The sequence below is a fragment of the Lithobates pipiens genome, unplaced genomic scaffold (genome assembly GCF_037356315.1).
Source record: "Lithobates pipiens isolate NorthernLeopardFrog02 unplaced genomic scaffold, aLitPip1_a1.2 Scaffold_28, whole genome shotgun sequence".
NCBI lineage: Eukaryota > Metazoa > Chordata > Amphibia > Anura > Ranidae > Lithobates > Lithobates pipiens.
Genome location: NW_027507789.1, coordinates 70,560,728 through 70,577,301, shown reverse-complemented (window position 1 = coordinate 70,577,301; position 16,574 = coordinate 70,560,728). Strand labels below are relative to the sequence as shown.

The 16,574-nt window shown below is 41.9% G+C and overlaps 1 protein-coding gene across 3 annotated transcripts in view; it reads left to right on the top strand.

The window, feature by feature from the left end:
* Positions 1-16,574, top strand: part of ARHGAP23 (Rho GTPase activating protein 23) — a 343,140-nt gene that overhangs the window by 276,862 nt on the left and 49,704 nt on the right. For all 3 annotated transcript variants that reach the window (XM_077459396.1, XM_077459395.1, XM_077459394.1), the window contains exons 17-18: positions 5,579-5,657; positions 15,960-16,033. In XM_077459396.1, the coding sequence (XP_077315522.1) occupies positions 5,579-5,657; positions 15,960-16,033 (153 nt within the window). The remainder of the gene's footprint in view (positions 1-5,578; positions 5,658-15,959; positions 16,034-16,574) is intronic.

Below are 16,574 nucleotides of genomic sequence, written 5' to 3'. Positions count from 1 at the left end.
AGTAAATCCAAGATGCAGTTTTGAAATTATTTTGTTTATTAAGGGAAAAAAGCTGTTCAAATCCTGCCTGGTCTTATGAGAAAAAGTAATTGCCCCCTCCCTTGCTGAATCATGAATGAACTGTGATTAACCACAATTATTTGGAAAGCTGAGTTAAATTTCACTTGCCTCACCCAGGCCTGATTACTGCCAGACCTGTTGAATCAAGAAATCACATAAAAAGAAGCTGTCTGACAAAGTGAGAAACAGATCACAAAAAGCCACACATCATGCCATGATCTAAAAACATTCAAGAACAGATTAGAACCAAAGTAATGTACATGTATTGTCTAGGAAGGGTTTCAAAGCCATTTCTGAGGCTTTGGAACTCTGGTGAACCACGGGGAGAGCCATTATCCACAAATGGAGATAACTTGGAACAGTGGGGAACCTTCCCAGGAGTGGTCGGCCCACAAAAATTACTCCAAGAGCATGACTCATTCAGGAGGTCATAAAAGAACCCAGAACAACATCTAAAGAACTGCAGACCTCCCTTGCCTCAGGGAAGATCAGTGTTCATGATTCAACAATAAGAAAAACACTGGTCAAAAATGGCATCCATGGGAGAGTTCCAAGGCCAAAGCCACTGCTGACCAAAAAGAATACAAAGGCTCATCTCACATTTACCAAAAATCATCTTTATTATCCCCAAGACTTTTAGGCAAATATTCTGTGGACTGATGAGACAAAGATTTACATTTTTGGAAGGCGTGCGTCCCATTACATCTGCCATAAATCAAATACAGCATTTCATAACAAGAACATCATACCAACAGTCAGACGTGGTGGTAGCGTGATGGTCCGGAGCTGCTTTGCACCATAATTGATGGAACCATGAATTCTGAGCTCTAACAGAAAATCGTAAAACAGAATGTCCAGCCTTCAGCTAGTGGCCTCAATGACCCGAAACACAACAGCAAGTCCATCTCCAAATGGTTCAAACAAAGCAAAATTTAGGTTTTGGAGTGGCCTAGTCAAAGCCCGCACTTAGATACAATTTAGATGCTGTATTATGACCTTGCACATGCCGTTCATGCTGGAAAATCCTCCAATGTGAATTAAAACAATTCTGCAAAGAAGAGTGGGCTGAAAATGCTCCACAACAATGTGAAAGACTCTCATTGCCAGTTGTCGCAAACGCTTGATTCCAGTTATTTGGTTTAGGGGGGCAATTACTTTTTCACAAAAAAGTCAGGCAGGTTTGGACAGCTTTATTGCCTTTAATAAATTAAACCATCATTTGAAAAATAAATTTTGTATTTACTTGGATTATCTTGCTGAAATAATAAAATTGACAAACAATAGGGTGATATGGAGTTATCTGTGCCTTGCGACAATTCTGTCTCTGAGCTCTTTAGGCAGTTCATTTGACCTAATGATTCTCATTTGCTCTGACATGCACTGTGAGCTGTAAGGTCTTATATAGACAGATGTGTGGCTTTCCTAATCAAACACAGCTGAACTCAAATGAAGGTGTAGAACCATCTCAAGGATGATCAGAAGAAATGGACAGCACCTGAGTTAAATATATGAGTGTCACAGCAAAGGGTCTGAATACTTAGAATCATGTGATATATCAGTTATTCTTTTTTAATAAATCTGCAAAAATGTCAACAATTCTGTGTTTTTCTGTCAATATGGGGGTGCTATGTGTGTATATTAATGAGGGGGAAAAAATGAACTTAAATGATTTTAGCAAATGGCTGCAATATAACAGAGTGAAAAATCTCTGAATACTTTCCGTCCCCACTGTGTATGTGTGTGTGTGTGTGTGTGTGTGTGTGTGTGTGTGTGTATATATATATATATATACACATATAATGTTTTAGCAGACACCCTATGGACTAAAATGGCGGCCGTGGCAATTTTTTATGTTACATAGTATTTGTGCAGCAAATTAAAAAAAAAACTGTGGAAAAAAAGTTAGCCCAATTTGTTTTGTATAAGGTGGTTTTACGAGTAAATAGATGCCTAACATGTCACGCTTTAAAATTGCACACACTTGTGAAATGGCGCCAAACTTCAGTACTTAAGAATCTCCATAGGCAACTTTTTTTAGAGGTTACCTGTTTAGAGTTACAGAGGAGGTCTAGTGCTAGAATTATTGCTCTCGCTCTAACATTCACGGTGTATGTAACCTGTGTGTATCTGGCTCTTATAGGAGCCAGTTCTTCACCAGCCAATGACCTCACTGCATGTCCCTGGTACAGAAGCTTCTGCACTGTTGTCAGTATGAGCTAGGATTTGCAGGATGCTGATCAGTAAATAAAAGCACAATGATCAAAGTGCCAACACCTTAGTTGATACTTATATTGCATATACTGTAGCTGAAATAAAAAAAATAAAAAGTCCATGAAATCCAAAATCTCCCAGTGAGTTCCACCACCACTGCCACACACAGCCTCTTGCCGATTGCAGAGACCCAAAGTTATAGGTGGACTTAATGCGATCTGTTGCGGCAAGATGTCTCTTAAACTCGGGAACCACAGGGCACACCAGCAGGGACAGCTGGTAGCAATGTATATACAGTATGATATTTTATACAATGATCATCAAATCCAAGTAATCAAATACCAGTAATATAAATTATCTATACGTTCACATGATGGTTGGAAGAACAGTCCAACAGACTATGTTAAATATATAAGAAAAATAGTAATATAATAAAATACACTATATAAGTAGTTCTATAAACCTTCACACAAATTATAGTAATGTCTTAAACATAAAAATGAATTATTGTAGTATAACGTTTTAACATAAATATGTATAAAACAATACATACATTCTATAAATATGATAAAAAGGGAATAGCTATCATTAAAAATTATGATATCTATTCATTTTTATTATCCTTATACACTAAAATATTATCCTGTGTACCCGGATTACAAACTCCTCCTGTCAGGATTGCAGTATGCAGCACTTTCACCCCTTCCTGCCCATGCCAATTTTCATGCTACACTGTACCCAAACAAAATTTTTAAAAATTTTTGTCAGTTTTCTTTTGGTGGTATTTAATCACCACTGGCCTTTTTATTTCTTGCTAAACAATTGAAAAAAGACTGAAAATTTTTAAGAAAAAAAAAAAGCTTTTCTTCAATTCTGTTAAAAAAACTTGTAAATAAGCAAGTTTTCTCCTTCACTGATGGTCTCTGATGAGGCTGCACTAACGGGCAGGCACTGATGGGGCGGCACTAACGGGCAGGCACTGATGGGGCGGCACTGGTGGGCACTTGTGGGCATCACTGATGGGACTGCACTGATAATCACTGCACTGATTATTAGTGTAGATCCCCCCCTGTCAGGAGAGTTGCTTATCGGCTCTCCTCTTCTCACACCCTGTCAGTGTGAATAGAGGATAGCCGATAATCGGCACTTCCTAGTAATTGATTGGACACTGCTGATCACATGGTAAAGAGCCTCTTTACCGTGATCGGAGATGTGGTGTGTCTGAGCGATACACCACACTACCGATCTGTGTGCTGCATGTCCCCCATGGGAGCACACGAGTGGCTTGTTCTGCTGGACGTCATATGACAATGGAACCATTCGCCTGGCCCTCATTCTGCTATAGGCCGGGCGGAAAGGTGTTAAAGTCCTGTCGATAGTCACACACTTCATAGATCATTTCCATGTGTAAATATCCCACAGGCTCTCTGTGATTACAGAAGTTTCAGCTGTGAGGAGAGAAAGTAAGGTCTGTGACAGGCAATGTATACTGTAAAAAAATAAAATAAAAATAAAGTGAAAAAAATAAATTATTAATGTTTTTCAATCATGCCATCTTTGCACTCTGAGCAAATTGCTGGAAAATGCTTGATATCTTGAAATAGAATATAACATACAGCGATGGCACATGTATCAAAACTGACACATATACGAGGTCCCTGTACACATGATGTATGGGATAAAATAATTTCATATTATTGTTTGTAATAATATTATACAATAAATGTTGCTTGTTAAACAACTGCAGTTTTGACAATTCCTTTGTTATAAAAAAAGAAAATGTAAAAAATATTTCTTGAATGAAGACCTTACATGTGCTAAAAATTGTTGTGAAAATCATTTTGGTATGCAAAAAGGTTAACAAGTTTTTTTGTTGCCTAAAATACTGCATACTAAATTTGATCTGGTCAATTTTTTTTATTTTGAAAGGGTTAAAGGTGGAGATTTTAGTAATTGCATTTAAATATATGTAGCTAAGCCCCATAAAGTATGACCTAAACTGTATTTCCAGGCATTACCTAACTTTACTCCCAAACCCCCGCTAGAGAGCATGTCCTAGCATTTTTGTTCTCTTTTTACCTTATTCCTGTAGTGAGAACAGCTTTTACCACTGCCTGCGGGATTGTCACTGGGCTTGTCAGGCAGTTTATAGTGTACAGGGCAGGCCATATCTGCCAAGAGCCCTTTCCCTATACCGCGTGTGTGGGCAAGTGCTTGGGAGTCGATGAAGCAGCTTTGGTTTGCTAAGAAACAAGACAATGTTTGCATGTGGAGTAGGAAAGAGAGAAGGATAGGGGGTTATGTGGAGTTATTTAATCCAGCAGGCAGGGCAGGCAATGCTGGTTGGGATGCCTGTGCTTTCCTGGTTGGCACTGTGGTGTCAGCTACAGGAAGATAGACGCACGCTCGATTCTGGAAAATCCGATTGCCTCTCTGTAATTTTTTCCCCTGCTTTAGCAAATTGGATCATGCTCTGCTGGGGTTTTTTGCCTTCCTCTGGATCAACTGTGGGTATAGAATTGGGTATATGGGCTGGTATGATATTTATTATATATATATATATTTTTTTTTGTGGTTGAACTGGATGGACTTGTGTCTTTTTTCAACCTGACTAACTATGTAACTATGTATAACATATGGGAAACTGTGCATGTATTATGTACATCATTTTTTTTTTTTTTTTTACTTTACAGAGACATAAACTTTAATTTGTACTTCTATATCACTTTAATTATTGGGGACTTAAAGAACTTAGGAAGTGAGGAAACCATCTTAGATGCACTCATTTGTCTAAAGGGAGCAGGATGGGTAATGAAATGTGAAGTTCTTATTTGACTATAGTTGTGCTTTAATATAACATAATAAATACACTACAATGATGAAATGAAACGGCTGATCATCTTATTTGTTTTATTACCAGTCATAAAATATTAGTAAGCACTGTATTCACACCCATGTGAATAAGTACCTTATTCACATGGGTGTACATATGCTTACAGCTGTGTGAGGGCCATGTTTGCACACATGGGGATGCCCAGGTGTTTCATGCAGGTTCCTGAAAACACACAACTGTCAAATTGGGAGCAGTGGCTGTGTCCATGCAGCTGCTACATTCCTATTGACAGGACTGGGACTGCCTGCACAGGGATACATATAAAACCTGTGCATCCCCCTGTTTAGGCAAACATGGCTATCACATTGGTGTATGTTTAAGTATGCTTGTGGAAACAAGTGTATATATAATGAAATCTCATTACATTTTTAAGACAAAAATTAACTACCTATGTGATCTATATTTTGGTTTCAGCGATGGCAAGATTTGAACGTGGTCAGTAGTCTGCTTAAATCTTTTTTTCGAAAACTGCCTGAGCCCCTCTTCACTGATGGTGAGTCTGATTATGTAGCACACTGTGTAGAGGTGTACTAGAGTAGTTGAGGTCAGATTGCAGAGTGTAGATAATAATAAAAAATGTTTCCCTACTGTTTAGTTCCCACTTTACAAGCCTAATTTGCATAAAGTTAAACTCCATACAGTCTATTTATCTGATAACAGATTTGTAATTATGTTCAGCAGGTCTTGTGATCTAGGCACCGCTGCAAGGTTGGTAAATCTTCTCTTGGCATTAACTGGTCATTAAAGCCCAGATGCCCAGAGTACATTATCAGCTTCTGCCTGCTTCAATTAATGCAGGGAGCATCAGTTAAATACCAATATGACTAGTTTGCTGCTAAAATAATTTTTACATTGTTTCTATTTTATTTTGGTACAATAATTACCGTGTTCATCTTTTTTATTATAAACTAAAAAAAGGACAAAAACTAAAAACTAAAATGTTTTTGTTTGCTTCCCACAACAGTTTTTAAATAGTACTTTGCGTCTATTTACTGCATCCGTTTACTACAGAATAATTGATCTGCTTTATCCTAACTCAGTATACTGTTTCTCATAGCATGGTTTGATTTACAGGATTTTATTTACTTATTTCTTTAAAAGAGGGACATGTTCAACTGGTAGTGGTAGCTGTAAACTATGCATGAGAAAGTGATACAGAGGAATAGTCTAAGCAGGTTTGTCCTGCACTTTTATGCATCCTGTGGTTTCTTGGCATCTCAGCTTTGTTGTTTCTGTCTTGCAGAAACAACCCTCTGAACTTATCAGAGATTCCATTAGAAAATCACTCCTGCAAAGTAGCCTTTTTGGTTCTAAAATGTTGGTAAAGCAGGTCTTTGAGCTGGTAGCCCTATTCTATAAGGAGCCATTCCTCATACTTTGCACAGACAAGGTTGTTTTACACCCAAGGCCATAATTTCTCCCTAAGGTGGTATCAGTGTTCCACCTCAATGAGTAATATAGTTCCACTATCCTTATGCCCTGCTCTGAAGTATCCTAAGAAAATCTCTCATCATTGCCTGGATGTAGTTGGAGCCATTAGTCTACCTCAAAGCTACAGCTTCAGTCAAACAGATGGATTATTAGACCTTATTCTAGCTTCCAGCAGAAGGATGAGCAAATGGTCTTAAGCCGGCCGTAGACGGTTGCTTTTGAGCCATGTATGGGCTGGCTGATTTATCCAAGTTGATCGAACAATTAACTTGAGTACAACCAGCCTGTTGGATTTTCCATCCAATTATTGTGATTATTCATGCGGCTATGACCACTAGCAACAATTACTGTGCGTTTTCCTAGCCAGAACAGCTCCATGCAAGGTATTCCCTCATAGACACTGATTCCCCCACTGTTGATGGGGGAATTGAGCATGGTTGCAGGAAAGAAAATCGCACTGTCTATGACCGGCTTTAGTCTTCCAAGTAAAAACAGCAAGGGGGAGGTTGGTTGCATGGGAGGGTAAGGTGTCTGCTAGCACTGGCTCCCAACTCAATCCTGAGGTGGTCACTACCTCGAAACTCATGACAAGTAATACCATAAGCCCAGAGGGAGTGGATCAGGTAAGTGAGGTTTCCAAAAGATCCGACAGTTCCCAAACTTGATTATGAGTGTCTAGAGAATTTTTCAAGAAGGCTGTTAGATATTTCATCCTCTTCACTGTACATCCCGGATCCTGGTATGCAACTCGACCAAAGAGGGAGGCTCCCGTATTTTCCATTTAGTACGACTCTGCATCTTGATCTGCCAATACAGGATGGTCAATGGGCATGACCAATAGATATGTTGTAGTGTGCCCAGTTCCTACTTGCATTTGGGGTTTGATACCAGTGAAGGAGGATTTTGTATTGGTTTTCTTTGTACAAGGTGCAAGTTGGACTGGGGAGAAGGATTTTATAGATTAGGGAGATTATTACCTTGATGACAGACCCTCCAGACAAATCCTTTTTAACCTGTCAATTTGGAGAATTGAAGGGAAGTTGTCAGGGATTGCGCATGGAGTGGAGTATTTGTAGGTAGCTAAAGAAGGCCTGCCTAGGGTGATCATAGACTTCCTGCAAGTCCAGGAAAGAGCGCAATTTTCTGGATCTAGTGTCCACCAATTGACCAAAGTGAAGAGGAAAGGGGTTGCTAGTGAGGCTTTTGAGGTAAGAGGATAAAACTTTTAGCATGTTTCCATAAGGTTCATAGAAGTGAGAGGAATCAAGTGACATCACTGTCTCACAGCATTGAGTTCAGATGGCTAGGGGCCAACCATAGCTTCTCCACCTCTGTCCAGCAGTTATAAAAAGTGTTTAATTACATTGTGAAAGGTAAGGCAGCCCTGGTCTTGTGTAAAGGACAGATTTAGCAATCAGGTGTTTTTTGTAGTTCCAGGAGAATTTAAAGACTAAGTTTACTTTGCAGGTAAAAAAATGTACAGTTATTTTTTATATTTTTCTAAGGAGCCTGCCAAGCATTGCACCTGCGATCAACAGATCGGAGGTGCAATCTTAGGCTCCTGCAGACTCGTCAGAGCTGTCTGTACTCGTACAGGCAAGCAGTTACCTGAGAGCAGGAAGATCAGTGGACCAAGAGAGCGCTCAGCAGTGCCCTCGCAGCTCATTTAAAACTACAAGCCACAGACGCAATGGCCAACAGTACTTGTAGACATTCATTCACAAGAGACTGTGAATGAATGATGCAGCAATGTGGGTGGAGCCCTGCGTAGCCATATGGTTTTAAAATTGTGACAGAGGGTGTGGGAAAAGGATCCCTGTGACAGAGAGCAGGGGGGGGGTGATCGGGGGGATGGGGGTAGAGGAGTATGTTACTTGTTCCACTACCAAAAAGAGGGAAACCTGTAACAAGTTCCAAAGGTGAATTTATCCTTTAAGCAAATTGGTTTGGAAATTTTTATAGGGTGAGAGGATGGGATAGGAATGGGCAGGGGGATTTGGGCAGGCTAGCCATTTTAAAGTTTACCATTCAGACTAGAAGGGAACGTTTATGGGTTTTCCACCTAGAGAGATGCGCATTCATGTTGTACAGAGGAGGGAAATTTGCCTAAATGAGCATGGCCTAGGTGAGTGTAAGATTCACGCCTATGTATTTTAATGTGGAGGACCTCCAGGAATAAGGGAACAATTGGAATAGTTGTTGAAGTGTTTGATGTGGCATGTTGAGGGAGAGCAAACGCAAAAATAATTTCTCCTGCGCTCTGGTGTCTAGTTCCTCAATGCATGATGTGGCCAGCTTCATAAAGTAATGCCTGACATCTTGCAGCCCTCCTCTAAATAATGGGTATTCATACACTAAAGGAAAAAAAGAAAAGGAGGGCGCACCGGCTTAGTGCATTACCACTGATAAAGCTTTATTCAAATATAAAACGGCAAGATGTTTACTCACAAACGAGTATTGATAGAAGGCAAAATCAATAAAAGCAAAATCCACTATTCTGAACATCGGCAAGCCAGGACCTGACATTGTGTGGATCGAACACTATCTTAAAATGAATGACACGTTTCAGGGGAGAACCCCTTTCTTCAGAGCCTAAATGGGCAATCAATGCACCATTTCTTCTCCTTCCTGGTCAAGGTCCTTTCCACCAAGAGTGTCAGTGCTTCCTATATGATCAAGCAAGGATCATGCTGTTTCTCGATCCACTTTTTCAAGGTGGATTTATCAGCTTTCTTAGGCCTATGGTATCAAGGGCAAGGTTCTTCCTTTGAGTTTTGGGCTTGGTAGCATTGTTTCTGTGTTGCCCTGCCCTTATGTTCAGTGCTTTGGGACATCCCAAATAATTATGAATATTACGTTTTCTGTGACCTGTGATGTACTTAAGAAATGTAGTATTTTCGGTTTACCTGTAAAATCCTTTACTTGGAGTACATTGCAGGACATGGAGATCCCTCCTCTCTAGTCTGTTTCTTAATGCTATCAAATTTAGTGTTCACTCCTCGTCAGTTAGCACCACCTGTATTACCCTCGCAGTACACTCAGTGTGGACCACTTAAAGTAGGTCAGAATGCATGCTATCAAACCTACTTAGTGTAACATTCTTATTTATTTAAACCACAGTAAAATTGTGCCGGTTCACACTACCGCGACTTGGGACGCGACTTGTCAGACCGCAAGTCGCCCCAAGTCGCTTGACAATAGTAATTCCATTAAAATGAATGAGAGCCGTCTTAATGACCGCTACTCAAGTCGGAGCGACTTCAAAAAAGGTTCCTGTACTACTTCAAGGCGACTTATAGGCGACTTGTACCCATACATTTCAATACAAGTCGCCTACAAGTCGGATCGCTGTCTGTAACCAAGCGACTTAACAGGAAGAAGAACACAATGGCATCCCTCCCCCTTCCCATACACTGATCACTTCCTGTGTGAAGTGTGGGTAGGTGAAGTGAAGAAGAAAAGAAGTGATTGTGATTGTGATTGTGAGAAGATTGAAGAACATGTCATCCCGAGGCCGCAGAGAAGTGCAGCACAGGGAGCCAGTAGATAATGAATCCCTCATCAGACATGTGAGGCAGCGACCCTGCATATATAACAAGCAAGATCCCGACTACAAGGATCAATCCAAGAGGGATAGTGCTTGGTTAGAAATATGTAGACTGACTTTCGAAGATTGGGAAACAATGCTGCCGACCGATCGTAGTGACAAATGTAAGTTTAACCTTTTTATTAAATTCATGGTGTTATTACTTGCCACGTCACCTGCCACGTCACCTGCCACGTCACTTGCCACGTCACCTGCCACGTCACTTGCCACGTCACCTGCCACGTCACCTGCCACGTCACTTGCCACGTCACTTGCCACGTCACCTGCCACGTCACCTGCCACGTCACTTGCCACGTCACCTGCCACGTCACTTGCCACGTCACCTGCCACGTCACTTGCCACGTCACTTGCCACGTCACTTGCCACGTCACTTGCCACGTCACCTGCCACGTCACTTGCCACGTCACCTGCCACGTCACTTGCCACGTCACTTGCCACGTCACCTGCCACGTCACTTGCCACGTCACCTGCCACGTCACCTGCCACGTCACCTGCCACGTCACCTGCCACGTCACTTGCCACGTCACCTGCCACGTCACTTGCCACGTCACCTGCCACGTCACTTGCCACGTCACCTGCCACGTCACTTGCCACGTCACTTGCCACGTCACTTGCCACGTCACTTGCCACGTCACCTGCCACGTCACTTGCCACGTCACCTGCCACGTCACTTGCCACGTCACCTGCCACGTCACCTGCCACGTCACCTGCCACGTCACCTGCCACGTCACTTGCCACGTCACCTGCCACGTCACTTGCCACGTCACCTGCCACGTCACTTGCCACGTCACTTGCCACGTCACTTGCCACGTCACTTGCCACGTCACCTGCCACGTCACTTGCCACGTCACCTGCCACGTCACCTGCCACGTCACTTGCCACGTCACCTGCCACGTCACTTGCCACGTCACCTGCCACGTCACTTGCCACGTCACCTGCCACGTCACCTGCCACGTTACCTGTCACGTCACCTGCCACGTCACTTTTGTGTATTCTTTCACTGATGCTAACTGCTAGTGTTAATAAATGTTAATAATGAATGATCGTGAATGAATGATTCTTTTATTATTACATTATAGAAAAAAAAATAACCAACATATCATTTTTATTACATGAAATAAAGATTACATAGCAGGAAAACATTATAACCGTAATAACACATTAGCAAATTCTAGATGCAAAGCAGTGAGCAATGTAGTTAGGAAATGGCATCCAATTGCCATTCTAAGTCACCGGCCGGTGAAATAAAGTATGATGCAAACTTTTCACGAACAGTGGCACCATCGCAGGATCCCCTTGCAGCAGTCATATGTGCACTTTCCAAGTCATGCATAAGGGAATCCTCAAAACGGTACCCGTCACGTACCCGTACAAAATTGTGCAGCACGCAAGCTGCTTTGACAGCAGTAATTGCATTTTCAATGTTTAATGCGATAGGCGTATGTAACAAACGCCATTTATTGGCAAGAATTCCAAACGTGCACTCAACCATCCTTCTTGCCCTTGTCAGCCGGTAATTAAAGACTTTCTTGCGGGTTGTCAGATTTCTATTGGAGTAAGGCCTCATTAGGTGTTGCGACAATGCAAAAGCCTCATCTGCGACAAACACATAGGGTATTGGGGGTTCAGTTGTGCCAGGAAGAGGACAGTTCTCAGGAATATCTAGCTGATTAGATCGTAGCCTTTCACCAAATGAGGAATTTGCAAAAATACGCGAATCGCAGCTACTTCCGTAGGATCCTATATCGATATAGGTGAAGCAGTAGTTTGCATCGACAACAGCAAGAAGTACAAAAGAACAATATTTTTTGTAATTGTAGAACATACTTCCACTACCAACAGGCTTAACGACACGCACATGCTTCCCATCTATAGCTCCAAGGCAATTTGGGAAATTGCACCGACGCCAAAATATTTCTGCTATATCACGCCAATTATCTTGTGTAGGCCGTTTCATAACCATGCTGTTAAGCACATCCCATATGACTTGGCAGGTGTCACGGATAATGTAGCTGATCGTTGATCTGCCCAACATGAACTCATAATGTAGACTAACTAGGGAATGACCGGTTGCCAGGTATCTGAAAGACAAAAGACATAAACCATTTTATGTTCCTATTTATGTTTTGCAGTATCAATCTTACAAATCCGTTGGAAGGGTTTGCGTGACTGTTTTTCGCGCTACGTACGCAAATTGAATGAGGCCAGGAGTGGATCTGGAGGAAAGCGTATTGTCCCCTATGTTCACGCAGATGAACTAGAGTTTCTGCGGCCTTTCCTGGAGCTGAGAGAGTAAGATAAAATCTTACATAGTTGTAAAGTGATACTATACAATTCAAATAAGAAGGGGGTAACTGTTCTTTTATATGTTTATTGCAGAACACAATCAAGTTGGCCAGTTGATGGTGAACGGCAGGATGCAGCACAGGAGGAGGCAGCTTCTCAAGAAGTGGAAGGCTCGTTGCCCATTTCCCTGGATGATCCTTTGCTGCTGGAACAACAGCAAAGTGAAGAAGCGGACCGCAACCAGGGAGAGGCTTCCACTAGTCAGCAGCCGGCTCAGCCTCTCCGACTCCGGCAACAACGAAGTCGACCAGCAAGGGGCAGTAACTCACAAAACCTAGAACGATTTTCGGAGCTGGTTGATCGGATGAACCAGAAATTGGACGAGCTGCATTCGGAAGACCATAGTTTTGGAATCATGGTCGCCGAAATGCTAAAAAGAGTACCGCCGGAGAGGAAGAATGATGTAAAAAAATCAGTGATGGATCTCATAGAAGCGAGCATTACAAATGATCCTATTCAATCCGCTTCCATGTTTGGACCACCACCACCATCCGGACCCTACTACACGTACTCAACCCCTCCACCACCCAGAACCCATCCCTACTATCCCCCTCACTTCCGTCCCTACTCCAATGAGTATGGACATGCCCTTAATCCTGCCCATCCACCTATACCCTATCCCTCTCCATCCCCACTGACATCAGCAACTTCAGCTAATGTTACACCAATGCCTTCCACCAGCTCCTCACCATATGAGCCAGTGTACCAAAACCTGTGAGATTTTAAAATTAAACATATGTTCTGTTTTGTTGTTATTTGGTTATATATTGTTCTAATTATTAAAGTTTTTTTCAAAAAAAAAGGATGTTGGTGTGATAAATTTTGCAATATTTCTTCAACAATATTTTTATTTGGAAGAATTACGTACCTAGGTGGATGCAACATCGCAGCAATGATGCAACTGTCCACTGCTGTTTCTTCACACAGAACTGAGTCAACATACATCGTCTATGTCTCTGTTCTGTCCTCTCCCCAAGATGGGAGGTGCTGTCTCTCAGCTGCTCTGATCCCCCACGCTCAATGTGGAGGGGTGGATAGCAGCTTGCTGAGAGGCTGCCACTGTCATCAGTCCAGCCAGCTGCTGGCGAATGAAGGATGATGCGCTGTCTCAACTAATCTTCGTGATATCTGCAGAAAGTGGACTTCTGTTCACTCTGCACTGAAAAGGGGCACAGGATTGCAAAATAATTGCACTCATATGACCCGTAGGAGAAGCCAAGACAAATGAGCTCAGGCTAGATTGTTGCACATATAATAACAATGTGATAATGGTAATGTGCATCAAAAAAATAGATAGTTTACCTGAGCGTAATAATCAATCTTTCAGTAGGTGAGATGCTCCTCCTATATGAGGTGTTCTGTCGCTCCAGATGGTTGCAAACTAGACGAAGCAATTCATCAAAACTGTAAAATGGATAAAAAATTTAATTTGATATATTCTACATGAGAAATATCTGACATTTGTAGCTACACTATTACCGATGTAATAACATATGCAAATCTGATGCCTCTAGGACCCCTTTCACACTGGGCTGGTGCGGCCGTCGGCGGTAAAAGGCTGCTATTTTTAGCTGCGTTTTACCGTCGTTTTAGCGGTGGTCTGGGGGCACTTGCGGGGTGGTTTTAACACCCACTAGCGCCCGAAAAAGGGTAGTGCCGATGCAGAGGCGCTTTGCCAGCGGTTGTGCGGCCCTGTCCCATTGATTTTGATGGGTAGGAGTGGTTAGGAGTGGTGAATACACCGCTCCTTCACTGCTCCAAAGATGCGGCTAGCAGGACTTTTTTCACCTTCCAGCCAGCCAGCGCACCGCTTTAATGTGATACATGCAAGCTTGCCGATCACCCCAGTTGATGTTTAGCATAGGTAGATGACAAACAATTCTGCTGAATATCAATCTTCGCCATTTTATTCTCTACGTTAAATGCTACAAAATATATCTTTCAAAAAATAAAAAATAAATGGGACAAAATAGTCTATTAGCATATGTACTTGCCTTGCAATTGACATCCGGGTATAGTTGTAAAACTTGTCCTCAAAAACACGCAAATTTTCATAGATGGCCCAAAATTGGCCTCTACTGTCTCTACTTGCAATAATTGGATGGATCCAGTAGCGGCGTCGTCTTCTCATCCTCATCCTTCGCTTCCTCTCTTCCTCCTCTTCCATTAACACTGCCACACCAGCAGTTACTACAGCTCTCATCAAATAAGGCAATGACAACATTGTGGTGACAGGACAAGACACACGACAGGAAGCAGGAAGAAGCGACAGGAAACAACAATGATGTCACAAGAGCTGAGTAGCGCTGATTGGCCATAGGCAAAGTCGCCTGTGCTTGAGGCGACTTGTAAATCGCGCTAAGTCGCGTCGAAGTCGCGCTAAGTCGCGTCGAAAGTCGCGTCGAAGTCGCGTCGAAGTCGCGTCGATAAGTCGCGCGCAAGTCGTGTCGCGGTAGTGTGAACCGAGCCTTAGTGTTATCCTAAAAACTCTGAGATGCACATAGCAAGCTTGATAACATTATAGTCTCTGTCCAACACGTTCATCACTGTCAGGACTTTGTCAGGAACATGGGGAAGATTTTTGATAGAGTGCATTTTCTATTGTGTGTTTACAGAGGAGTAACACAGGTGGTGGTAACACAAGTGTGGTGGATACTAGATCTGTTTTACAGTGTATTTGAGCTATAATGTAAGATATTAGTTCTGCTGCACTTTTTTCTGAAGTGTTATGTAGGATACATTTTATCTATGCGATCTGGAGATGACTGTATGCGTGATATTATTTATTATTTTAATGATTGTAAGATTGATTTGCACTTTTTCACAATGAAAGTCTATCAGCCATCTCATTGTATACCATGCAACTCGGATAACATATCAGCCACCGAGGATAGATAGTAAAGTAACCCTGTCCGGGGGTTAGCAAGAGAAAAATTGAACTACGCTGCATTGGCTCGCTTGCTAAAACGTAACTTTGTAACTGAGCTCCTGCTTACAATCTTATTTGACTCCTCAGGCTGGTAGCACAATGCACCCCCCACTGTCTGCTGTGGTTCCTCCTACTGATCCTTGGTTGCTGCAGGACAGAATACTGTAGGGATTGTTTGGAGAAACCAGCAGCAAGTGGGGACACAATCTTTCACACCCCTGGAAGTGTGGAATAGATTTGGTGCCAGGAGCTGTGCTACAGACTGACCTTTTGGTAAACAGACTGATGGACAAGTAAGTATAAAGGTTTATTTCTTTTTTAGGGTAGTGCTTTTGTAATTTTAGAAGATCCCCTTACATGGTCACTTTAAGTAGTAAGAGTTAGTTAGGCTATTTCAAATACAAATCATATTGCATTCATATTGCCTGGATGATATTTTGGCTCGGTGAATGTGCATTGATATTCTGTTGTTATTTTTATAGACAAATATAATGAATTTATAGAAGCTAATCGCCTGGAGAATTCCAGTGAGAGGATGAAAAGGCTTCGCAAACTGGTAAAAAGAAGGAAATGATTCTTCTGTTATTGCTGTTCACATTTTTGTTTTATGTAGACCATAAATAGGAATTCTTTCATGATTGAAATGTCTAGTGTTTGGTAATCCTCTGTGACCACAAAGCACCCTGCAGAAATCTGCAGCTTTTTGCCTTGAAGTTAATACAATCCACATTTTTGTTGTGTGGACTCCAAAATAAAATATTTTTCTTATTAACATCCTTTGAGGGACACAACAATTCATATTGGTTAAACTGTGAATTATACTGCCGACTAAAGGAGGATGTAAAAACAGGCCACAAAAACTGAAGACCGGCCATTGAAATTTGGCCAGATTGTAAGTCCTGGAAGTCTCTCTAGTCCGTCAACCAGTGCAAGTATTCTCAGTTAATTTAAATTGGTTACCTCACTGCAACTGCCCTGCAGTAACTATGTCCCAGATGTGGCATACCTGGATACACATTATTACCAGCATGGGGCTCTGCTTCATGTTTCGTGTTTGCTTAGTTTGAGGATATATTGCTTCAGATCCAGAACCGTTG